The sequence below is a fragment of the Marmota monax genome, unplaced genomic scaffold (genome assembly GCF_021218885.2).
Source record: "Marmota monax isolate L192 unplaced genomic scaffold, Marmota_monax_Labrador192_F-V1.1 WCK01_AAM20220418_F8-fsc00024, whole genome shotgun sequence".
Taxonomy (NCBI): domain Eukaryota; kingdom Metazoa; phylum Chordata; class Mammalia; order Rodentia; family Sciuridae; genus Marmota; species Marmota monax.
In genome coordinates this window covers 10,526,778-10,550,073 of record NW_026695224.1, presented here as the reverse complement: position 1 = coordinate 10,550,073, position 23,296 = coordinate 10,526,778, and the positions used below count along the sequence as shown (strand labels likewise).

Here is a 23,296-nt window from a genome sequence, read left to right as displayed (position 1 = left end):
GATCTACATCCAGCTCAGACGCCTGCCCGACCCCAGGTGGCCCCCTGGCGCTCTGGCCAGTGCAGTCAGGACTGTGCTGAGGGAGGCCGTCCCCTGGGCCTGCGGCCTTCCTGCAGGGAGGTGAGCGCACACAGGGGGACCAAGGGATGGGTGAGGAGCCCTGAACACAGTGACAGCTTGGCAGGTCCTCCCTGTCACCCTCCCATTGTGAGTTCTGAGTCAGAGCCGAGAAGTGCAGCTCGGGGGGCTAGGTGACGTGTTAAGGCCCGTCACCAGGAACTGGCACCGTCCGGGTTCCCATCCAGAGCTGCTGGCTCCAAAGCTGGAGCTTTCCCAGGTGTCCTGCTCCACCACTTGCTGGCACGGTGGCCTGTCACTGTAGGGCCACCTTCACTTTCCTCTCACGCGCATCCTGGGGTTGGAGGACCTGAATGGCCAGAGCAGCAGGGAGCAGGGCCCAGAACCCCAGCCCTGGGCGTGACCCTCACTTCTGAGTGCCAGTCCCCACAGTGTGTGTCTGGGCCTGGTGCTGGCAGACTGGCCTGGCTTTGGTGGTGAAGTGTAGCCAACAGGCCCTGGACTTGTCACCCAGTCTAGGCAGGGCCAGGGGGGCTGTCCTGGAGCCTCAAAGATCCATCACAACCCAGGAGCTCACGGATCTAGGGGAAGGTGGGAGGTGGCCGTGGAGGGACTCCAGCAGGAGCGTGGGAAGGGGCCACCTGCTACCTCAGGGTCAGTCACCTCCATACCCTCCTAGGTTAGTTCCCTCTGCCTGGCACGGTCCTCAGACACAGCTTCAAGACCCACCTGAGTGCCAGCCCTCGGTCCCAGGCAGATGGGAACCCTGCTTCCACCGCCAGCAATGACCGCGGGGTAGTAGTGGGGTTCTGCACACTCATCCCTCCCCTCACCCCAGGGCGTCTCCGGGGGCCCTGCACAACTCCCCATCTCACACAGGCCTGGGCCTTGTCTAGGTCTCAGAGACAGCCAGTCAGCACCAGGCCACACCCCTAAACCCGAACCCCCAGCCCATTTCCGGGATGGAGTATCTGCTTCCTCCTGGGGGATCTTCAGAGTTCCCGGCTCTAAGTAGCTGTTCCCCTAATGCAGTTTCACGTGATTTGATTTATACAAAACAAAATCTTGACCATGGAGTTCCACGCAGGGTCTGCAGAGACCTGCGCTTGCTCTTCAGCTTACACTGAGAAGCCAGCAGCCCAGGACCCTGGGATGGAAGTGCAGGGAATTCCCAGGCTCTTCCTGGCCCCTCCTTCACTGGGACACTAGATGCCCAGGCCACCAACCAGGACATGAACAACAAGGCCCAGGTCTTAGGAGCCAAAGCAGAGGGAGGGATGCAGAGTCAGCTAGGAGTCCCCGTGTCCCTTCCCCACCCGCCCAAACCTGCTTAAAGCTCTCTAGTGGCTCCCCACTGCCCTCGGGAGAAAATCCAGGCTCCCTGGTGGCCCCCAGGCCCTGGGGGAGCTGGCCTTCCTTTACAGCCTCACCCACCTCACACAGTCCGCTTGTCCCACAGGCCTTCCATCAGTTACAGCCACACACCACGCCGGGGCCTCTGCACATGCTGCCCCCTCTGCCTGGACACCTGTCCTCTAGGAGGCTGACGATCTCCTGCACTCCCCAAGTATCAGTTTGGATGACAGGCTTCCAGGAAGACTTCCCCGAGCCCTCTGTCTGGGTTGGGGGCCATCTTCCTGGTCCCGTCTTGCATTAGCACAGGCCAGGTGGCACCGTGTCCCCGCTGCTCCCCCAGCCCAGGCCCTCACTCACGGGCAGACCTGGCTCACTGTGGCCTTCCTGTGCTGCACAGAAGCACTGGGCAAGGAGCAGGAGTGAACGGACGCCAGGCCTGCTGGAGACGCCCCACTCGGTTTCCCTGGCGTGGGTGTGCACGTGTGGGCCTGTGCCTAGGGACAGGGGGCCACGCGGCACCATGGTTCCTCCAAACCAAAAAGCGGCTGAACAAAAGCACCAGACAACCCCCAAATTACTTCCCGTAGCTGAGGGTTCAACTGTGTGTGGCATCGCTGAAAGCTAGCCAGAGAGGTGTCCTCAGAAGATCTGGCCACCAGGCAAGCTCTGGGCCCAACGAGTGACGTGCCATCTAGCCAAACCCTCAGGATGACTCTGGAGGGCAGGTCCCAAGGTACAGGAAGGAACGCTCAAGTTCACAGAGCTTAAGCTGCCACCCTGGTCACACAGCAGGTGGTGGGGAGGTGGCCAGGTCCGTGGGCCTCCTTTAGTGCACCCTGTGAGCAGGGAAAACTTGAGGCAGGGGCAGGGATGGCTGTGTCCACTTCTGGGCCTGAGTGGGAGGGGCAGGTGGAGGCCCCTGGCCCCGCTCTCACAGCCCAGATAGGCTGAGAGACCATTCGAGGTCACACAGCGAGGGTGGGTGACAGAGTTTGTCACCACAAGGGGAAGAAGTCAGGAGGAAGTCAGGAACAACAAAAAGGATCGTGCTGCCCGGGGTCAGGACCAAGTGCGGGGACCTTTGGTGACAGGAAAGGCCAAGTGCTCCTCCCCAGGGGGCCCTTAGCAGTTGTTGCTGGCCTTCCCTGAGGCCCCGGCTTCCCTCCAAACCTGGGGTCCATCCAGGCAAGCACTATGCTGGGCAGAGTGACCCTGGGTGACCCCAGGACTGGCATCAGGTCCTGCCATAATGGTCCCTTGGAATCTCCAGGATTGGGACTCAGGGAGCTAGAGCCTGGAGGGTGGGGAGGAGCCAGGAGGGGACCAGATACGCAGATGCCCAGGATGGCCATTCGCCGTATATTCCAGATGCCACACCGCAGCCTTGGCAGCCTCCGGTCAGGCTCTGCCTCATCACTGTCAGGAAGGGCCATGTGGTTCTGCAGCCCTCAGAGAAAAGCAGGCCTGGCTCTACTTGAACCGAGGTGGTCAAGGGTCAGCTTCAGGGCCTTCGGGACCACCGTCTCCTAGTCACCATCTGTCCTGGGAGGACAAGCCCCCTCCAATGGGGAGGCACCGCCCCTCGATCACAGTCCTGCTTCCTGCTCAGCACAAGGGAAGCTGCTCTCTGGGATTCAGAGCCAAGGGCGGGTGGAGCCAGTCCCAAGGGCCAGGAAAGGCAGGAAGTGCCAACCCCAGCCTGGTCTGCCCATTGTCGCCAGGCACCTGGCCGCCAGCTGCCCCAGCCTGGCATGCACAGGCCGGGGGCTGCCTACTTACCGTGGCCGTCTGCTGCTGCGTCGCTTGGGCTGCAAACCTGGCCACGTGGTTGACGATGGGGGAGAAATTGGTGGGACCATAGAAGCGGATGTGGGGCAGGCAGGCCGAGTACGCCTGGGCGATGCCATCCACGCCTGCTTCAGAGAGGGTCGGGTCAGCCGATGCCCTGCCTGCAGCCGCTGCTCACGGGGCCCGTTCTGTTCTCACCTACAATGTCCCTGTGTGGCCAGTGTGGGCCCCTGAGACGCTCCTGAGGTCAGGGCCAGGGGTACAGAGCAAGGGTGGAGTCAGGCCGTGTTTGAATCCTGCTGTGGGGCCTGGGCGAGCTGTCCACGCTGCCTGAGCCTGTGCCTGGCCTCTCAGTGGGACAGATAAGGTGAAGCCACCTGGAGGTCCATTCTGGACCCTGTTTGGCAGCTGCTCGAGGGAGCAGGGACAGGGTTGCCTGCATAGCCCTGCACACAGTAGGTGCTCTGGAAACAGCTGCTGTTATCCCACCACCCTGTGCTCTTGCCCAGAGCCTCTGACCAGGGATGCAGTGGGCCAACGTGAACCTGGACGAATGCCTCTGGAGACCCACCCCCAGGCCAGTCAGCCCCCAGCAGGAGCACAGGGCCACACTCCTGGCCAACGGATGCCCGTGGTTTCTGAGACAAGAGTTGGTGACTAGATGGGTGGCCCTTCTGGGTACAAAGCTGGACTGGCTTTGAGGACACCCAGGGAGGGTAGATGCTCTGCCCGAACTGAATGCTAGGCCAGATCTCATGATGGTGAGGGCCACCACCTTCTCTCCAGTCCCTCTCTTCCTTTCATGGATTCCAGAACTGTCCCTGGGAAGCTCAGAACCCCTCGCGGGCCCGGGTGGTAAGTGCAGATTCTGCCCTCGCTGACTCACCCTCGGCTCCACTTAGTCCTGGGGGCCTGAGAGCAGGCGGGGCCTCCCAGCAGGGCAGGAGGGAGGAGGAGGGAGAGCAGAGGTCAGCAGACCCCTCGCCCCCTCCTGCTCTACACAGCTCCCTGCCACTGACCGTCCAGGGAAGTGAACCAAGGGGGCAAAAGCCCAGAGAGGTGCAGCGACCTCCCCAAGACCCCCAGCAGGAAAGGACAGCAGCGGACTCAACCCGTGACTACCTGGCTCCAAACCAGTTCTTCGGGGCCTGTCATTTCTAGCAACGTGATGGGGAAGGGATAGAAGAAAGGGACAGAGACTGGCTCCCTGCTGCCTCCCCCTGCCGAGGGTGCAATGGCTGCGGCAGGGCAGGTGGGTTCACACTCACCTGAGCAGAAGGGGTTGGTGGGGTTGAAGTTGATGGCGAACTCGTGGGAGACCTGCAAGGCAGAGCACGCTGAGCAGGCCCGCCCGGCCCAGCTCCTCCAGGGTCAAGGCTACTAACCCTGCCCTCACATCAGCCTCTACCTCCACCGCAGGCCTGGCCCGCAGGGGCCACCCCCGTCACTCCACAGGGACAGCTGAGACCTTCCACGTGACCCCAACCCCTTCTGAGGCCCAGGCTGCCTGTGCACCCACTCTGCTGAGTATCACTGACCCCGAGTAGGACAGCGGTACCCCTGAGGGCAGTGGGGTGGAGGCACTCTGGGAATGCCCCTTCATCACCGCTGCCACATGGGTGACATAATTAGAGTGCCACTTGAAGGTTTCTCTGAATGTCAGCAGTAAGCCAAGTGCTTGGGCTCCTGCCAGTGAGCCAACTGGGACTGGCCGACAAGTGCTCAGAGTGGCCCTGGGGACCAGGCAGTGTGACGGGGCTGGAGGAGGGTGGGGACTCCCAACTGGTGGTTCTCCCAGGGACTGGTCTGTTGTCTCTGTCACCAGTCCCAGTACCCCCAGCCTGGGTGGACCATCAAAAGCTGATCTCACACACTCCAGAGCCAACCCCTGTGTTTGCTTAGACCATTGGGTCAGGTCTCAGACCCATTCTGTTCAAGAACTGCACACCTACTGTATGCCAGGGCTGGGACACCATGGGAGAGAACCAAGTGCCTCACTGCCCCCTCAGGTAGCCTACTGGGTGCTGAGAGGAGAGCTGTCAGGCAAGGGCTCCCAGGGAGCAGAACCTCCAACTTAAGAAGCAGCAGAGGGAATCTGGGTGAGCTAAGGCCATGTGCAAAGGCCCTGAGGTAGGAAGGAAGGTTCACATGGCAGAGGCAAGGTAAGTTAGGAACGAGAGAGGCCAAGGTGGCCAGGCCTGGCAGCCAAGAGGGAGGCGTATCTGCCCTTTCCTAGCCCCATTCCAGTGTCTCTCTTGCCACTGCCCAACACTGGCCTGGCTAAGCCCCAGCCTCCCTAGAGTCACCCCGTGACATTTCCCAGAAGGCTTTTGCTCAAGAAAACAGCTCATTCAGCCGAGTTCTCTGAAAGCTGGCTGTTGTCCTAACAGCAGGATCGTGCTGGGCCTGGTGTGCAGCCTGCCCTGCCCCCCCCACCCCCAGCAGCATCATGTGGGTCCCACAGGGTCCCACCTCACACTGGGCAGGGCCAGGAAAGCCACCTCTCCTGCTCTGGCCCCCAGCCACTCCCTGAGGGTCTGGTAAAAACCGTCCTGGGGACAGAGGACAGGAAACAACAGCTCATTCTGGAAACAGGATAAGGCACACCAGGGCAGACAACAGGGGGCACCGGCAGACAGATGCATGGACGCAGGGGCCCTCTGCGCCTGTCCCCGAGAGGCTGCTCTTCTGGAGACCGTGGGTTCCGGGAATGTTCTGGAAGATCCATCTGCCCCTGGGAACCCAGGCCCCTGCGGAGAAGGTGACCTGGGGCAAAGTCACATTAAGGCTCTGAGCCTTGGGTGTTCCCCGGTAAAAAGGGACAGTGTCTCACTGGAGAGCCCTCCTCATTGGCTTTGCCCTCTGGCCACCAAACACCCTTGTCCCCAGTCCTGTGAGGCAGTGAGGACCTGCCCCCGGCCACGCCCAGGGACCCTCTGTTCTCCTGTACCTCTCTCCTGGCTCCCTGGCCAGCCCTGCACCTGCTGCTCCTGGGCCTTGGTGCCCCGCCCCGCCAGGCGTCCCCACCAGGATGCCCCTCCCTGCGGTCAGGGAAGCGGCTTCCTCCAGCCTCCCCTCACCAGCCTGCAGGCACCTCGGAATCGCTGGCCACTGCCTCCTCCGTGACCAGATGGGGAGTGACAGGCTGGCGAGCCCCATTGGCTTTCGGTAAGAATTAAATGAAGCTGACACAGCTGGGCTGTGTCCAGAACGTTCCAAGGCCTCGTTTTCCTCCAGTTCTAGAGTGAATACAGAGGCGCCTCCCATGGAGCGGCCCTCCTCATTATATTTTGAGGCAGGGTCTCACTAAGTGGCTGGCCTTGAACCTGTGACCCTCCTGCCTCAGCCTCCTAAGTAGCCGAGATGACTACTCCTGTCCTCAATGCCTTGGGCCCTCCCGGCCTTCGCTGTCCTGAGTGTGCTCCCAGCCAGCACCCCTGTCCCCCTGCCCAGCACCCCACCCCCTACCATTCCTGCCTCCTCTTGGCTTGGACTCGCCTCCTCCAGGGGCCTTCCCACGCCCAGGCTGGCCTGGGGCCCTCCTCTGGGCACCCGCAGCCCGTGCTGCCCCATCTCACACCCATGACGCTGCCTGTCGTTAGGGTTCCCAGATGGAACACAGGAGCCCGGGGACGCAGGAATCCCAGATAGACGGGAATGTTCTGGTGTAAGTGTGTCCCGCACAACGTCCAGCGCCACTTACACCCAGAAAGGCACTGTCGTTCTGAAAAGCTCCCACCTAACTGGGTGTCCAGTGTCTATGTGCTGAACCTGGCCACCCCATTTCCCTACTGGACATGGGCTTCAGGAAGCAGAGGCCACACGCACTGGCCCCCGTCATGGCCTCTATCAGCCTGAGGGTCAGGCCTGAGAAAGGCACGTGGCCTGGGGTGATGTCTGCGAGGCAGGGCCACTGGTCCCCGCCCAGGGCTTCCCAAGCAGACCCCAGAGAGGCCCACGGCCCCACTGGGCCAGGGGACGCCAGGCCAGCTTCACTCACCTTCCAGTCTGGGGGCAGCTGGGCTCCGAATCCCAGAGCCGGGAACATCTTGTCACTAATCAGAGAGAGGAGAGGACAGACTGAGGACACGGGCGAGGACAGCAGCTCCGCCCGCCTGCCCTCCCCGGACCCCTGACCCAGGGTGGCACCCTGCCCTCCCTTCTCCAGGGGTGGAGAGCTGCACCGCCACCCCCAGCCGCCACCATGAGCAGGTGGCCTCGGCTTCCTGGGCTGTGCCTGTGGCCAACGCGCCCACAACAGCACGTCCAACCCCGGAGCCCAGGTGCAGCTTCTAGGTCCTCGAACCAAGACCCCAGGAGCCACACAGCCGACGTCACGCGGGGGCGGAACACGCTGGCCCCAGGCCTGACCTGCTCATGGCTGGGGAAGAGGCTCCCCAACCAGAGCCCTGACGGGCCACTCTGGGCCTTTTGTCACCTACCTGTCCCTCACCTCCCCAGCCCTGGCCACTGGTTCCTCAGACACACAGAGGGCTTTCTCCTGCCAGTGTCAGGGTGCTGTGCCCCCCGCTGAATCACCTTTCCCCGTCTATTCCCCCAGCCAACTCCTACTCACCCTTCAAGGCCCAATTAAATGGTCCCCTCTCTGTGGGCTTCCCTGACCCCCCACAATGCCTGTCCCTTGTGCTCCCAGAGCTTCTGCCCCGCATGGTGACCTAGACTCAGAATCCAGTGACTTCTCTCTTCCTCTTCTGAACTCCCTGGGGCAGGGGCGCGTCTCATTGGGTCATTCAGTGGACATATTAGGGTCCTCCAGTTGCCTGGTGGAGCGGGGGGCTGGGACAGAAGCAGGGACAGAGAGGGGACCACTGAAACAAGCCAGGCAGGAGGCAAAGGGCTCAACCCCAGGTCCAGAGCTCGCGGGGCCCTGTCAAGTCTGAATGCCCAGGAGGCGGCTCGAGGAGAGGCTGAGTGGTCAGGTGACAGCCGGTGCCCACCTGGCCATGCAGGCGGGGCTTCACCTCCCTGGCTCTGCGTGCTGCACCTCTCTTCATGTGGCCTGGAGTCACAGCCACCCCACAGGCTCTGAACCCCTAGTCTCGGGTGCTCTCTCTCGGAGGCCAAGCTCCTCGGGATTCCTGAGCCCATGACCCCTGAACCTCCCTCTGCTGCTTCCAGGGAGCCAGCCTCCTGGCCACTCTGTGACCTGGAGCTCCCAGTCAGTACCACTGGTGACAATGATGCCCCACCTGTTGGTGGCCACACCTGCCAAACCCGCCACACAGCATTCCTTTGCTGACTTTCTACTGGGGACCCAGATGTCCCCATGGAGCATGATGGTGGGAAGAGGGCTCACATGTGCCAGCTGCCCTGCGGGAGCTTCCAGCAGGAAAGAGCCCGTGGGGCCAGCAGGTGTCAGGCCCAGGACCGGGAACGGCAGGATCCAGTGGCCCTGAGCGTGGGCATTTGGACAGAGCCTCAGCTCAGCCCTGACGGAGAGGCTGCGGCGGTGGGGACAAGTTCATGTCCATTCCAACTCGATTCCCGACTGGCCCTGCGTGCTGGGTGCAGGAGGTTCCCAGCTGGGCAGGTGAGAGCGTGCGATCGGCCATCGGTTAGCAACGTCTGCCCGGGTACAGGAAGGGAGTACCCACAGCGTGCCCCGCGCTGGGCATTCCTGGCTCTGCCGACCTCTGGTCCCTCCCGGCTGTGGAAGCTGAGTTTCCAGGTTGGCTGGAAGCCCAGCTGGCCTTCAGAGGCCCTCTCCAAGCTCACCTGTCATAGTCCTGAATGATCTGCCCCACTGCCCAGATGGCCGACAGGTACTCGTTGGTGCCCAGAGGGTTGATATAGTGCAAAGAAGAAGGGTCCAGGGGATTCCCATTGGAGGCTGTGAAGTCTATCCCAACCTGCAGAGTTGGAAGGAAGGCCACCCCGTGTGACCACTGACCCACCTCCCTTTCCCACCCCAGGGAGTAGCAGAGGCTGATGGGACATGGACAGCCACTCCTTTCCCTGCCCTGCTCCCCCATAAAGTGGTCTGAAACCGAGAAACTGGGTGATGGTATCACTGCTCTGTTCTAATGCCATCCATGGCTCCCTATTGCCCAAGCATAAAGTCCACTGCCCAGATGTGACACAGGTTAACTCACCCCCCAGACTTCTTTCCCTCCTCACTGTCCCCTCCTGCCACTCAGAGGCCAGTCTGACTCCCAATCCAGGCCACTCTGCCTTGCCTCCCAGATGACCAAGGGGCCCAGGCCTGGGGCTGTCGGGCAGTGCAGTAGCTGTCTCCACAGTCCCTGAGCTCTTGAGCACCCTGGCCCCGGTCTGGGAACCCTGCACAGGGAAGGTGCTCAATGGGAACTTGGGGCTGAGGGTGGACAGGAACCCGGGCTCTCGCTGCTCTCTCAGCCTCCAGAAGACCCCAGCCCAGCTCCTGGAGGGGTAGAGGACAGTGGTCAAGAACAGCCCTTGCTCAGCCAGGAAGGAACGAGAGCAGGAAGCCGGGAGGGGGCCCCTGGGAACTCAGCCACGGTGTGGAGAGAAGGGCCACCTGCACCCTCTCCCTGTGGCCAGCTCCCTGAGGCCAGGGTGGCTGTGTTAGCCCTCGAGGGACCCCTGCAGTGGTACAGCCAAGATCCTGGCATGAAGGAGGCGCTCAGCAGGCATTCGTCAAGTGAACCCACTCACCCAGGAGGGCAGGGAGGAGGCCCGGCCTCTCTGCAGAGGACAGGGCAGAGGAGGCTGGTGGAGTTAGGGGCCAGCAAGGCCAGTTCCCTAACTTCAAGCAATCCCCATGCCCTCCAGCCACTGGCTCTAGAGTGGTGGGGGACAGCGGGGGGCAGCAAGGAGGTGGACAGAGCCTGGTGCCCAGCAGGTCCCAGCTCTGGGCCTGGGCTGTGGAGCATGAGCCAAGCCACTCGGCCCAGGGTCTGTGGGGCGTGACCCAGGCCCGGCCGAGTGGCACTTCACTGTGTGGATAAACAGTTATTGAACGGCTGCTCTGCGCCAGGCACTGGGTGACATGCTGCGACTGGAAAGGACACATGTCCCACATGCCTGTGATGGCAGGTGGCACAAACAGGACAAGGAAAAAATGCCCAAGATAAGTTCAGAGAGGGCAAGAGCCCTGGAGAAGATAAGCCAGGGAGGTGTGGCGGAGGAAGAGAGCACCTCCCTGGGGAGGTGTCAGTGCAGAGCCCTGGAAGAGCAGAGCTCGGTGTCCGTCCGGGTGGACAGACAGGAAGAGTGGCTGCAGAGGGGGAAGGGCAGGAGGGAGCAGGGCAGGCGCTGGGCCATCGAGGGGAGGCTCCGTGGCCCATGGGGAGGGACTGGCTTCTTTTCTCTCAGTTGTGCCCTGAGCTAAGCCCCAACTCAGCCCCTACACCAGGTAAACCACCTGTGCCCTCCCTACTGGGGCCCATCCCACCTCTTGCCCCAGGGAAGTCCTTCCTGAAGTTTATCCCAAGTCCCTCCTGCTGCAGTAAACCCTCAGGGAAGACCACCACTGGGGCGGGGTGCGCGGAGGACTCGGGAGCCTTACCGTGAACATGAGCTGGCAGCCCCCCAGGATGTAGTCCAGGAAGGAATAGTCTCGGTGTATCTGGAAGGATCAGGGGAGTCAGTGGGTCCCTGGGATTTAGACATGAACGTCTCAGGGAGTTGGGGCTTCATGTCCTGAAACTTTGATGGGGACAAGGAGGCCATTGAAGCAGGTGGGTTGGACCTGACTACTACCAAGCCAGGACCTCTGGATGCCAGGGCCTTCAGAGCAGCGGTTCTCTCGGTGGATGGGGGGCCCTTGGGGGCAGGACCCAGGGCCCAGGGTCAACCACAGCTGCCGACTGCTCCACAGGGCGAGCCTCCACTCATTGGCATTTGAGTCTTGACCTCCTCCGGCCCTCGCTGCCTCCCTTGCTAACTAAGAGCGAGAGCAGGGCTCTCGGCCACAGCTGCCTCTGCAAGTCACTGCAGCTGCTAAGCCACTGTCCGGCTGGCCCACGGTGTCCCCTGCCATGCAGAGACTCGGGAGGCAGAGGTGGGAGGATCCCAAAGTTTGAGGCCAGCCACAGCAACTTAGCAAAACCCTGTCTCAAAATAAATAAAAAGGGCTGGGGACATGCCTCCGTGGTAGAGCACCCCTGGGTTCACTCTCCAGTACCCCAAAACAAACCAAAAATAAAACCCCAAAACTCAAAACTCTGTATTTTGATGACCTTTCCCTCCTCTGGGCAAATACGGGCCTTTCAGCTTTGGTGGAGTGACAAGGGTCTCTTCAAAATAAATGGATTCCAGTGAATTCTGAAGTAGAGGAGGGGATAAGGGCTGATGGGAGGCAGGAGTAAGGGAAGAGGATGTGGCCGACGGACGTTTCGGGGATAAGGGCCTAAGCCGTGCTGACGGTTGACCAGGCGCTTTTCCACTGCGGTATCACGGAAGGGTCACGTGACCCCAGCCTCCCGATGAGGAGACCGAGGCCAAAGGCCTGGGATCCAAGCTACAGACAGCAGCCCAGACTCGCCTTCAGCCTCAGGCCTGCGTCCAGGCTCTCCCTGGGCCCCAGGCTGGGACAGCATGCCTTGTCCCACAGCCCCGGCCCTAAATGCCCAACGTGTCCTGAGTGAGTACTGAGCTGGGGCCGTGGGGGCTCCCTATACCCCCCAAGCTAGGAGCAGCCGCAGAAGGTCACCTCGGCCTGCCTCAGCCTCCACACGGGAAGGTGATAGGAGACGGATCCTCTCCTTGCTACAGATGAGGAGACTGAGGCTCGGTTTAGGTCACACAGCCAGGATGTGACCCAGGTGGGATCTCCAGCCAGGCCTCGCCGGCGGCAGACCCAGAGCCCGGACGGCCTGCTGGGGCTGTGCCGTCTGAGCTGGTGGCCCTGGCTGGCTCACTCCTGCCCACCCACGGCTCACCTTGCAGGAACGCAGGACAATGACGCCCGAGTTTTTGTAGCCCTTCTTCTTCCTCTGCTTCTTGGGGTTGATGCACTCCAGCTCCAGCTGCACCAGAGCAGGAGGTCAGCGGGCTCCTAGGGGACGGATCCTCCCCAGGGCGCCCTCCAGTCTCAACAGAGGGGCAGCCGCCCGGACGGCTGCACCAGAAGTGGCAAGAGGGTTGAGAGGAGGGACTGGCCTCAGGGGACCAGGCCTCAGGGGACCAGGGGACGGTGCCTCAGTGCTCACTGGGGCAAGGCATCTCGCTTCCCCCGCACCCAAACCCTCTCTCCCAGGGACGGACAGAGAAACTGAGGCTCAGGGAGACTGTGCAAGGTCTAGCTCAAGGTCACGCAGCTGGAAACGATGGGGAGTGTGAGCCCGGGATGCCTGATTCAAACTCCAAGCCCCTCCCCTGGCCCCTGCTGTCTCAGGGTCCTGGCTCATGCACCCAGCTCACCGGGACACCGTCGCGAGCCATGCACATCTGGGACACTGACGTCTGGAACTCGCCAATGAAGTCGTGGCCCCCGTCATTGTCATAGTCGTAGCACATGACCTGGATGGGTCCACACAGTCACCCTAGAGCTGTCCCCAAGCGGTGCCCTCGATCCCCTTTCAGATCCCAAGCAAAACCCGGGTCTTCTGTGGGTAGTCCCTCCCCCAGCCTCTGCCCGGCTGGCTGCAGGAAGTCCTGGGCCGCCTCCTACAGGAAGCCCACGTGGCTGCTGGGCGAAGGAGAAAGGGTGCCCACCCAGGAACGGAGGGTGTGGCCTGGGGCCCTCTCTAGCCTGAGCACAGGGACCCCTACTTTAAGTAACCACACTGACTTAGCTTCGTGCCACTGAGGAGGAAGGCAGGATGCGTGTGCCCATTCTGCTGCTGGATGAGGAGAGGCCCTGAGAGGGAAGCGCGTGGCCCAAGTCTCACCACAGCAGCGGCAGCTGCAGGACTAGAACCCGCATCTCCTGGAAGCCCATCTAGGGATCCCTGCCTGGCCCAGCTGTCACCCGACCCGCCTGCTCACACCCCTGCCCCTCAGGACTGGGGACTTTTGGTGACTGGTGACCACTGTCCTCCCCAGGTGACCACACATGTGCTACAGTTCACCGATTCTGAGATGTTTCCACCCCTGTAACCGCAGCTCTGCAGCCTCCTGGAGGGGTGCAGCAGTTTTAGAGGAGAGGCTCATGCAGGTGGGGATCCTGCGCAGGTCCCCAGAGGCCAGGCAGACGGGGGACAAGGACTCAGGGCTCCAGGCTCCCATCCTTCCTCCCCCGAGGTGGGGTTCTTTCCGTCTTAGGAAGAGGCTCCCGGGATCGCAGGGTAGACCAGGAGGCTCAAGCGGGCAGCGGGGGAGCAGGGCCCCCAGAGGCCCCCTCACCTGGATGGGCTTCTCCATGTCCCCATCACACAGGGACACCAGTGGCACGGTGAATGGCTTCCACACGGGGTCCAGTGTGTACTTGATCACCTGTGGGGGGAACAGCTCTGGGTCAGGCTGGCCGGGGAGGACGGCAAGTCAGGATGGGGACATCCACAGGTGCACTTCTGGGGAAAGAGGGGAGCATCGGAGGGTCTCCCAGGGCATCTGCATGGCCGGGATGGCACAGCCCCACCCTGAGCTGTTGGAGGTGGCTGGAGGGCAGACCCACTGTGACCCCCAGGCCCAGGGCACCCACCTCAGTCCTGTGCACCAACATCCATTTGCCATCGTCCCCGGGCTTGTAGAATTCCAGGAACGGGTCCGACTTCCCAAAGAGGTCCTGGGAGAGCAGAGGGATGTGGGCGAAGGGGCACAGATCTCCCAGCTGGGTCCCCAACGCCCCAGTCCCCTCTACCCTCAGCCTCTGCAAGGCTCAGCTGGAGACCTGGGCAGCTGGAGCCCGCCTGGCAAAAACATGCCATCACAGGGTGGTCGCAGCCATGCTCGAGCCCCGAGCCCCTGAGTCCCTGAGCCCCGAGCCCTTAAGTCCCTGAGCCCCGAGTCCCAGAGCCTGCAGGGGCTGCAGCCACAGCATCTGCAGCAGGGCGGGGCTGCAGGAGGGCGCCTGCTCCAGCACAGGGCCAGGCACCCGCAGGACGTGACATTTCTTTTAGTGAGCATCTGAAAACCTAGAGCTATCCGGCTTGTGGTGCTGGAGGGATGTGATGGCCTTTAAAACTTAACGTATTAAGTTGAAGAAAAGCAGCACTCTGAAGAGGACACAGATGAAGAGGACAAACACTAAAACTGATGAGACTCTTTGTGAGACAATAGTGTCAAGGAGACAAGTAGAGAAGGAAAGGGCGGGCAATCAAAGGCCACTGCCTGAGAAGGTACGTGGAAGCACAGGTTTGATGTAAGGAGGGAGCTGTGAGTGTTCAAGGAAGTGTCCCAGGCAGAGGAAAGAGCAAGAGTCAAGGTCCTGAGGCAGCAGGGTATGGTGGCGCATGCTCTAATCCCAGCAGCTCAGGAGGCTGAGGCAGGAGGATTGCAAGCTCAAAGCCAGCCTCAGCAACTTGGTCAGACTCTGTCTCAAAATAAAAAAATACAAAGGGCTGGGAATGTGGCTCAGTGGTTAAGCGCTCCTGGATTCAATCCCTGGTACACCCCTCCCCAAATAAAAAGGTCCTGGGACAGGAGTATGCCTGGTTTAATCTGGGGACAGTGGCTGGGAATATGTAGCTCAGGATGTAGCACATGTGATCCCCAGCACTGCCAAATGAATAAACACATCTGGGATGGCAAGGAGGCTGGTTTGGTTGGAAGGTAGAGGAAGAGGTGGGGTCAGAGTCGGGGCACTTGGGGGAACATCAGGTAGGGGCCCCACAGGGCACTGAGGCCCCTGTGAGATGGGGTGCTGCACAAGTGGGATCCCACCGTGTCCTGAACGCCCCAGGTGATGGGAAGCTCCCTCTCTTACAGGTGGGGAGGTCTTAATCTGGAGTGGTCAGTGGGGGCCTATTCAAGGCCCGTCCCCAGGGGACAATGTAGGTGATGGCCAGAGAGGCCAGGCGACACAACCGCAGGCCAGGGTGGGGACCCTGCTCCTGCTGGAAACCCCTTCTGCCTGCCTCACCTTCTTGTCCAGCTTCCTGCCCGCCAGGCTCAGCGTGATGACCCGGTTGTCCGACAGCTCCTGGGCTGCGATCTGCAAGGTCAAGGTCAGGGCCGTGAGGGGAGGGTGTGCTCCTCCCACCCCCCCGCCTGCCAGGCACAGTGGGTATGGGGGGGGGGTGGAGTGAGAGGGGTGGGGCCAGGTGACCTCCGACAAGTTTCTTGTCTTCCCCAAACCAGTTTCTGTCATCCGGAATGAGGAATCAGAAAGTGGCTTCATGTGGCTCAGGGGAGGGGACCTGGGTGAAGCAGTGATTCGACTTGAGCTGAGGGAGAGGTTCTGGGCCAGGGAGCAGCAGGACATGGCCCCCCTGCAGCCCCAGAGAGCCCAGAACACCCAGGGTCAGCAACTACAGCAACCTCCTGTGCCATCAGGGACGGAGCAGGGCCACCAGAGTTCCCTCAGCTCCCATGGTCATCTACCTCCGCGCCGTCCCCAACCACCCACCATGATCCTTGGACCCCAGCCCAGCCAGGGCTGGACCAGCTGGGAACAGGAAGCTGGTGTGGAAGCCTGAGATGGAGCCATGGTGACCACTGATGTCTGGGGGCTGGGCGGGGCACTCCAGCGACAGGAAGAGAGCAGATGGGAGTCTGTGGAGCGCCCAGGGTGTGCGGTCAATTCAGCTTGCCTGGCCCGGGCATTGGAGGGAAGGGGCAAAGAGTCGCCGGGGTGGGGCTGCAAGGCTGGGGCAGCGGGGTCCCTCAGCTTTGAAGGAAGGAGCCACCTGGGGTGGGAGCGCCGGGAGCACGGCGCCCCTCCTGCACCAGCCCCATGTAACACAGGGGTAACATGTAACAGCCAGATTGTCTAGTGGGGCTGCCCAGGGGACTTCCTCTTGGGTCTCTTTTCCCTCATCCGCTAACGGGGGCTGCCCTGCCCTCTGGGGCTGCGCGCTCATCCCTGAGAAGGGGCTGCGCACGGGATATCCTTGCGCATGGCACCGCAGGGGAGGCAACGAGCACCGCTGAAAACCAGAGCCCCCAACTGTGCCCCCAGGGAGGCCGGTGGCAGGGACCCGTGGGGAGGGGACTGGGAGGGAGCTGGAGCCGCCAGGGAGGAGAAGGAGGCCCCGCCCCAGCCGCCTTGGGGGCCTTCTGACAGCGGCCCCCAGCGCATCGTTTGTGGCCGCCTGGAGCCCGTTGCTAAGAAACCTGTTGCTAAGTTGTAAGTTGGGCCTTTTTACTCCAAACAAAGCTGGTGATTATCTGCCGGAGAAGCGGCCCATTGATGGGGGAGGGCAGCAGCCGGGCAGTGGCGGGTGTGGGGACGTGGAGAGCCGAGGGGGCTGGTACCGTGATCAGGCCCTTCCCCGCGGGCTTGTCGTTCATCAGCAGCAGAGGCCGGGTGATCTTCTTGCTGGAGACGATCTGGTGACAGAGAGAGGCTTTCAGGGAGGTGGGCCACGGGGACAAACCCTCCACAGGCGCCATTCAGCTGGCCGCCTCCTGCCAGGGCTGCCAAACCTTCACCTGCAGAGTCTGACCCTGGGAAGCTGACGGCCACCACTGCCAACCAATGAGAGCAGCCAGACACTGGCCAGAGGCCCCGTGGCTTGGGGGTGGCCTCCTGCAGCCTGGCTCCACTCTCCTGGCTCACCCCAGGGAAGGTCCTCAGGGCTCCTGCTCTAGAGACCACCGCAGGGAGTCGTCCCCCAAGTCCTGGGAGGGCCTCCTCTGGGCAAGCCTGCAGGGGAGGCGGCCCCCGGTCTCTGTATGTGTTTTCCTTGCTAACAACAGTCGTGGGGTTCAATCATAGAGAAAGGTAAAGTGAAGCACATCAGGAAGTTCCCTTCCTGTCCCCTTCACCTGCCTCAGGAGCCTCCGCCCTGGTTTCCTGGGTAAAGGCTGTGTCTTCACGCAGGTCTGAGGACACACCAGTACAGGCTGCTCCTGTCCCCTCCCAGGTCCACTCCCCACCCTTCTCTGCCTGCTCTGGGCCCCATGCACTGTGTCACCTGGCTCTCTGTCCTTTAGCTTTTGGGGGTTCAGCTGTGGCCACGTGGGACCCACAGTGCGGCAGCAGTTGGTGGCACTGCGATTGGCTGTCCCTTCAGATGGGAGCTCTCCTGCCTGGCACCAAGCCCACCCGCTGTACCCCCGCTCTGGTGCCTGCTGGCTCCCCCGGTGGTCTGCACCTGCACTTGGGGAGGCAGGGAGAGCAGGTGCCGGGAGAGACTGCCCGAGGGGCTACTCCAGGGAAGCTGGTGGCATCTTGGGGGCTGCCCAGCTCACCGTGCCCAGGCTGCAGGAGAACTGGCCCAGGAAGTCATGCTCCTCCAGCTGCGTGCTGGACCTGTCCTGGTCAAACAGGGCAAACTTGAGCTTCTGCACCTCCTCAAAGTGGTAGTCGAGGACAAACTTCTTGGAGAACGCAGGGTTGAGGTTGTTGACCGCCGTTTCCGTCCTGTCATACTGGCAGAGGGGCAGGGCGGTGGGAGTCAGATTCAGGGCGGCTGGCTTGCCCCTCTCGGGATGCCAGAAAGCACTCTGCCAATCACCGAGCTCCGACTCAGGGCCAGGCTGGAGCAGTCACTACCCCAGCTCATAGATGAGAACACAGGAGCACAGAGAGGTGAAGTGACTTACCCAAGGTTGAACAGCCAGCAGGGCCAAGGCCAAAATTCAAAACTTGGATCTGCCTCTACTACCCATACTCTTAACCCTTCAGCCCTAGCTCCATTCCCAGGTACCAGGGTAAGAGCTTGGGCCCTGACCCTGCTGCATGAGTGACAGAGGGCAAGTCCCCCTCTACATCTGGGGGACTGGAGTCTCTATAGTTCTTAAACTTTTTACCTTGGAAGAGGCGGGGCAGTTGAGAGGAAACAGAAAGAAGGAAGTGGGGGGCCTTGGGGAGAGGTGGGTCACAGAATCCACACCCGGGGACAGATGTTTGCATCTCCTGCCCCCACATGGAGACTGAGTCCAGGGCCCCTCTTTTTATTTTGAGACAGTGTCTCCCAAGTGGCCTAGGCTGGCCTCACACTTAGGATTCTCCTCCTCAGTCCCCTGAGTCCCTGGGATACAGGTGGGCGCCACCGCGCAGGGCTCAGTGCGTTTCTGGTTCCGAGTCCTGGAATCCTGCCCCAGCAGCCCCGCTGGACACGGAAGCCCGGCGAGGACCGTTCGCCTCCCTGTGGGCGGTGGTGACTCTGAAACAGGAACCGCCTCCTGGCATCTGAACGCGGACGCCCCAAACCACGGAGTCTGGGTGACGTCTATTTTGGGGCCCGGGCTCTGTTGATTTTCCTCCCACCCAGTCTGTTTCTTCTAAGGCTTGAGTAGCAGCCACACAAGAGGTCTTGGCCTTGGGCTATTTTTAGCCAGGGTGGCCCGACTGGGTGGGAATGGAGGTCACTGCGAATGCCTGAGTAGGGGGCACCCCTCCCTGAGGGGCACGTGGGGCACCAGAGGTCTGGCACTGCGCATTGCACATACCTGCCACAGGCCTGGGCCACCCCTGGAGATCTGGGATGACCCCACATCCCATTTCCCACTTCCTGCTGCACCCCCAACAGACTGGGTGACACAGAAAAATCGCCACCCTCCAGGTCCTATTTCCCCTCTGCAAACAACAGAGGGCAACAAACCAAGCACCTTTTTTTTTAAAAATCACAAGCAGCAGCCAACATCTGCTGGAGGCCTTTGGAAACCATAGTTTTTTCATTTAGTGGCTCACCATGACCCAGTGAAATATTTACTTAAAAAGGAGGCTGAGGCAGGAGGATTCTAAGTTCAGGGCCAGCCTCTGCAACTTTAGGAGTCCTTAAGCAACTTAAAGGGACTTTGTCTCAAAATAAGAAATAAAAAAGGCCTGGAGATGTAGCTCAGTGGTGAAATGCCCCTGGGTTCAATCCCAGGTACCAAAAAACAAGCAAGATGCACATGTAGTCTGAAAAACAGACATGCATACAAAACTCTCTGGTTACCACACCAACAGGTGGGTGGGGCCTAACCATTGGGACTGTCTTTAGGTTTCAATTAATTTTGTAAATTGGCCACTAGGAATGTAGTTCCCTTTAGGAAGAGGAAACAAAACAAGTTTCAACACCTGAAAGCCAGAGGTTGCGGAGTCTCCACCGCCTTCTCAGGGCTGCTCCCCTCCCCAGGCCTCAGGCCCAGGCTCCAGCTCACCAGTCCTGGCCTAGGACACCAGCCGGGTTCCCAGCTTCCCTCCCCCACAGCAGGCACCAGAAAATGAAACCCCCATCCCACAGAGGAGACAGGCTCAGAAAGGGAGAGCCCCTCATTGGGGCCACACAGCAGGGAACAGCATTGCTGAGGCTGGAACCAACTCTAGGGCCCAAAGCCCGAGCGCTGTGCGCTCACTTAGAGATAAGGGGAGGGTTATTTAAAAGTGGAAGGAAGGGAGCATTTTGTAAAACTATAAAATTTCGAACTAAGTTACAACCATTTAAATGTTACAATAGAAAACAATGAATATAAAATCATAATTGTGCATTTATGGATTATGGTAATTTAGGCAATATAATCATTTCAGTTTTAGTTTGAAGAGGCGCAGTTTCCACGTAGCCTCCCTTTGCCACTCACATTCTCCCACCTCCAGGCCTGAGCCCCAGGGTCGCAGGTCCAGCGGTGGGCCCTGCCCACCACCCGGTCCTTGCCTCGCCCAGCGCCAGCGCATGCGCAGGGGCCTCACCTCCATCCACCTGCCGTTGTTCTCCGTAAAGAGGACGCAGAAGGGGTCGGACTTGGAGGTGACGTCCCGGTCCAGCAGGTTCTGGCCGCTCACGGACAGCTCCACTCTGCACACGCAGTGTTGGGAGCCCAGGGGGGTGGCCCCAGCCCCTGGGGCTCCCCCACCGGGTATGTAGGCCATGGGGGTTGGTGGTGGCAGCAGCAGCTCCTGGCAATCTAGGAGAAGAGGGGTGAGGGTCAGGAGGCCGCCCCTCCAGAGGGGGTCATTGTCACCTGGCCTGAAGTGTGTGGGAGAGAGGGGACGCCGTGTTGGGGGGAACCTGGGCCAGAGGGAAGAAGAACGCACAGGATGCACCACAAAGGAGCCTCTGGAGGTGGGTCTCGTTCGTCTTTGAAGTTTTTCTGTTTTGGCCACTCTTTACCCGTGAGGGACCGCAGTGCTGTTCACATCAGATCAGCAACGCACGGTGACACTCATGGTGCCAGGAAAGCTGGGCTTCTCCTGAGCAGTGAACATGCCGGCAGCCTGTGGCTACGGGGCCATGCACAAGCGCTCAGATTTCCCTCATGGCTTTGGCCACTAGGAAGCCCACTTCCAGTAGCTTATTCAAAAGGTGACCTTGTTCGTTGTTTCTCATGCTCATTCTGCATCTCCAGCCCAAGCACAGTGGCTTGGGCACAGGGAGCATTGCGAGTGCGTTTGATGATTGAAAGAAGGACGAATACATGAATGAATGAACAATGAATGAATGTGGACCAAGCTCCACATTCCTCAGATCCTGCCCGCGCTGGTCTGGATGGTCAACAAAGACCCACCCTTCACTACTCCTGGCTTCCCCCAATCCTGGGCCCATGTGCCCCTCTGCTATGGAGGCTGCTCCTGACATCTTGACTCTGCTCATGCTCTGCAGTCCCGAGTCCCAGAAGACAAGCTGTCCCCTGGGAGCAGGAGGGGAGGAACAAGTGGCGGTGAGCTCTGAGTCCCCTGTCCCAGCCCTGTAGAGAGCCACCCCCCTCGGTGCCTCCGTTTCCTCTCTGCCCACGTGACATGACGGCACATCCCTTGAGACTCCGGTGGTCAGATTTCACTCTCACAGCAGGTGCCTGCTTAACCCAGGCCCACCACCCAGGTGGACGAGTCCAGTCCTCAGACACTCACCCCACAGGGGCCAGCTGCCAGTGCCTTGACTCCCCTCATGGTTGAGTGCGTAAATGACCCTGCACTTCCCCAGAGGAGGGAGAAGAGGAAGATGGTGGGAACACAAGGTCCTGTCCCTGTGCTTGGAGCACAGATAACACGTCACTTTTACAGTCTGCCTTCCCCATTCAGTCTCGTGGGGCAAGTGGTAGCATTGCCCCATTTTCCAGAGGAGGAAATTGAAGCTCATTCGTTTCCTCCAGAGGGTTTACTGAGCAACTACTAGGTCCCAAGAACTGTGCTGGAGCTGAAGATCCCGCAGGAAGAAGCCTGTCCTCTGAGACTCCTGGAGAGCCCCGATCCCGCCTGGCTGGGACACAGTAAGGGTCCAGGACAGCAGCCAGGTCCTCTGGGGAGCTGCGTTTCAGCCCGAGAGTGATGGGAAGTCTTGGAGGCAGAGAAGTGACATGATCTGATTGGTCTATTTAAAAGCCTACTCCAGCCTGTGGGGCAAGCCAGCTGTCAAGCTAAGGAGACGCAGCTGCCGTCATCCCTGCAGGAAGGACCATGTCACAGTCACCGTGCTGGATGCAACCTCCCCCTCTACCCTCGCCGCAGCCCACTTCCCGAGCGCCAGCCTCTTGCTGGGCCACTGCAGGCCCTGGTTTGCAGGAGGCCAGGCCCCCTCTTCCCCACAGAGACGTGCCCCAGGGCTTGCCCGGCAGGGAGGGGATGTGGACAGTGAGAAGCCAGGCCTCAGCTGCCCGCTCCCGCCCCATTACAATCACAGGAGCCGGAGCATCAGAAAGGCACCGCAGTGTGCCTGCAGGATTTATTCTTGTGTAGAGATCAGTTTCACTGGGGGGCGGGGGGGGCATCAAGGCTCACTCCACCATGTGCAGCTGGGGGCGGGGTGCAAATCCTCGGCCAGGCAAGCAGGCAGACAGGGGTGTCCTGCCCATGTGGCTGAAGGCGTCTGTTGTGCTCAGACCTGCCCTGGGGGTGGGGGTGGGGCAGGATGACCACCATGTTACAGATGAGGAAACTGAGGCCCAGAGAGAGGAAGAAACTGCCAAGGTCCTGTGGCCAGCAAAGAGCAGAGGCAGAGTGTGAACCAGGTCTCTGGACTGCAGGGCTAACAACGCTCAGTCTTCCCACCAAGGTGGGGGATGGCTGGGTATTAGGGGGCCATTCAGGGAATCGGCCAGGCCAGTGGAGCCTGAAACAAAGGGGCGGCATGGTGACCAGGACTGCAGTGCCGAGGAAGCCAAGGACACCCCCCAATCTGAACAAGTACCCAGGCCCCAGAGTGCCCAGGGTCACCAGCTCCTCCAGGTGCACGTGGTCCGCACCCCTGTATTCCCCGCCATCACCGACGGGTGGCTTCGGCTCGCCCACCTCCTCTCCATCCCGGACCAGCCCCTGCTGCTGGGCAGGAGTGGGCCCGTGTCCACCCCAGCTCCACGCACTTCCTGACCCAGGAGGAAAAACGCGAAGCCACTGGCCACGCGAACTCTCTGGGGCCACTCCTTCCATCCCCAGTGACGGCCTCCTCCCTGTCTTGCCTTGGTGACAACACTGGCCCCGGGCCCGGCTCCGGCCATGGTCAGGAGGGCCAGGTCACAGCCAGCCACTGGCTCGGCCAGGATCAGCTCACAGGCCAGCTGGGGAGAGCTGAGGATGACTGATGGGTGGGGAGGGGCCTCCTCCACCCTGGGCGCGTCCCTTATCTTAACTCACCCTCTGGCAGGAAGCTCCTGGATGCTCGAAACGGGGAGCACATGGTGCCAGGGCTGGGGCAGCAGGGGTCAGAGTGGCCCTCTGTGCCAGCCCGGCAGCAGGCAGGCCAGCCGGACCCTGAGGCCTGACGCAATGGAAAAAGAAACCACAGCTTAGGCTGGGCTGGCCCCCTCCCCTCTGCCCCAGCGGGAGGCGGGCAAGGTGTCATTAAGGGAGGGTTGGGTCTGCCCTGCGCATCTGGGCAAGATGGACGCCTCCCCGGGCAGCAGCACCGCCCCACAGGTAATTTGAGGTTTTCAGGCAGGAGAAGGGGGCACAGGAGCCCGGGCCTGCTAGAGGGTGGTCCTGACTCCTGGCACAGATGGGCACAGGCCTGCTGTGTGACCAGGCCCCGTGGGAAGCAGCCTGGTGGGCAGGATAAGGAGCCAGGGGTCCCTTATAGAGATGGGTTCGCTGAGGCAAGGCCAGGGCAGGGCCTCGTCACCCCAGGCACGGGCTCCTCGTTCATCCAATGGGCAGCCCGAGTACCCGGGA

The 23,296-nt window shown here is 61.0% G+C and overlaps 1 protein-coding gene across 1 annotated transcript in view; it reads right to left on the bottom strand.

Annotated features, from left to right (window-relative positions):
• The window catches only part of Cpne2 (copine 2), a 34,771-nt gene that overhangs the window by 3,809 nt on the left and 7,666 nt on the right, over window positions 1–23,296 (bottom strand). The window contains exons 2-14 of the mRNA XM_046434743.2: window positions 19,886–20,100; window positions 17,461–17,640; window positions 16,522–16,596; window positions 15,188–15,259; window positions 13,808–13,891; window positions 13,510–13,599; window positions 12,586–12,684; window positions 12,105–12,191; window positions 10,730–10,789; window positions 8,959–9,092; window positions 7,223–7,277; window positions 4,491–4,542; window positions 3,214–3,347 (exon numbers count right to left, since the gene is read on the bottom strand). Coding sequence (XP_046290699.2) covers window positions 3,214–3,347; window positions 4,491–4,542; window positions 7,223–7,277; window positions 8,959–9,092; window positions 10,730–10,789; window positions 12,105–12,191; window positions 12,586–12,684; window positions 13,510–13,599; window positions 13,808–13,891; window positions 15,188–15,259; window positions 16,522–16,596; window positions 17,461–17,640; window positions 19,886–20,100 — 1,337 coding nt within the window. The remainder of the gene's footprint in view (window positions 1–3,213; window positions 3,348–4,490; window positions 4,543–7,222; window positions 7,278–8,958; window positions 9,093–10,729; window positions 10,790–12,104; window positions 12,192–12,585; window positions 12,685–13,509; window positions 13,600–13,807; window positions 13,892–15,187; window positions 15,260–16,521; window positions 16,597–17,460; window positions 17,641–19,885; window positions 20,101–23,296) is intronic.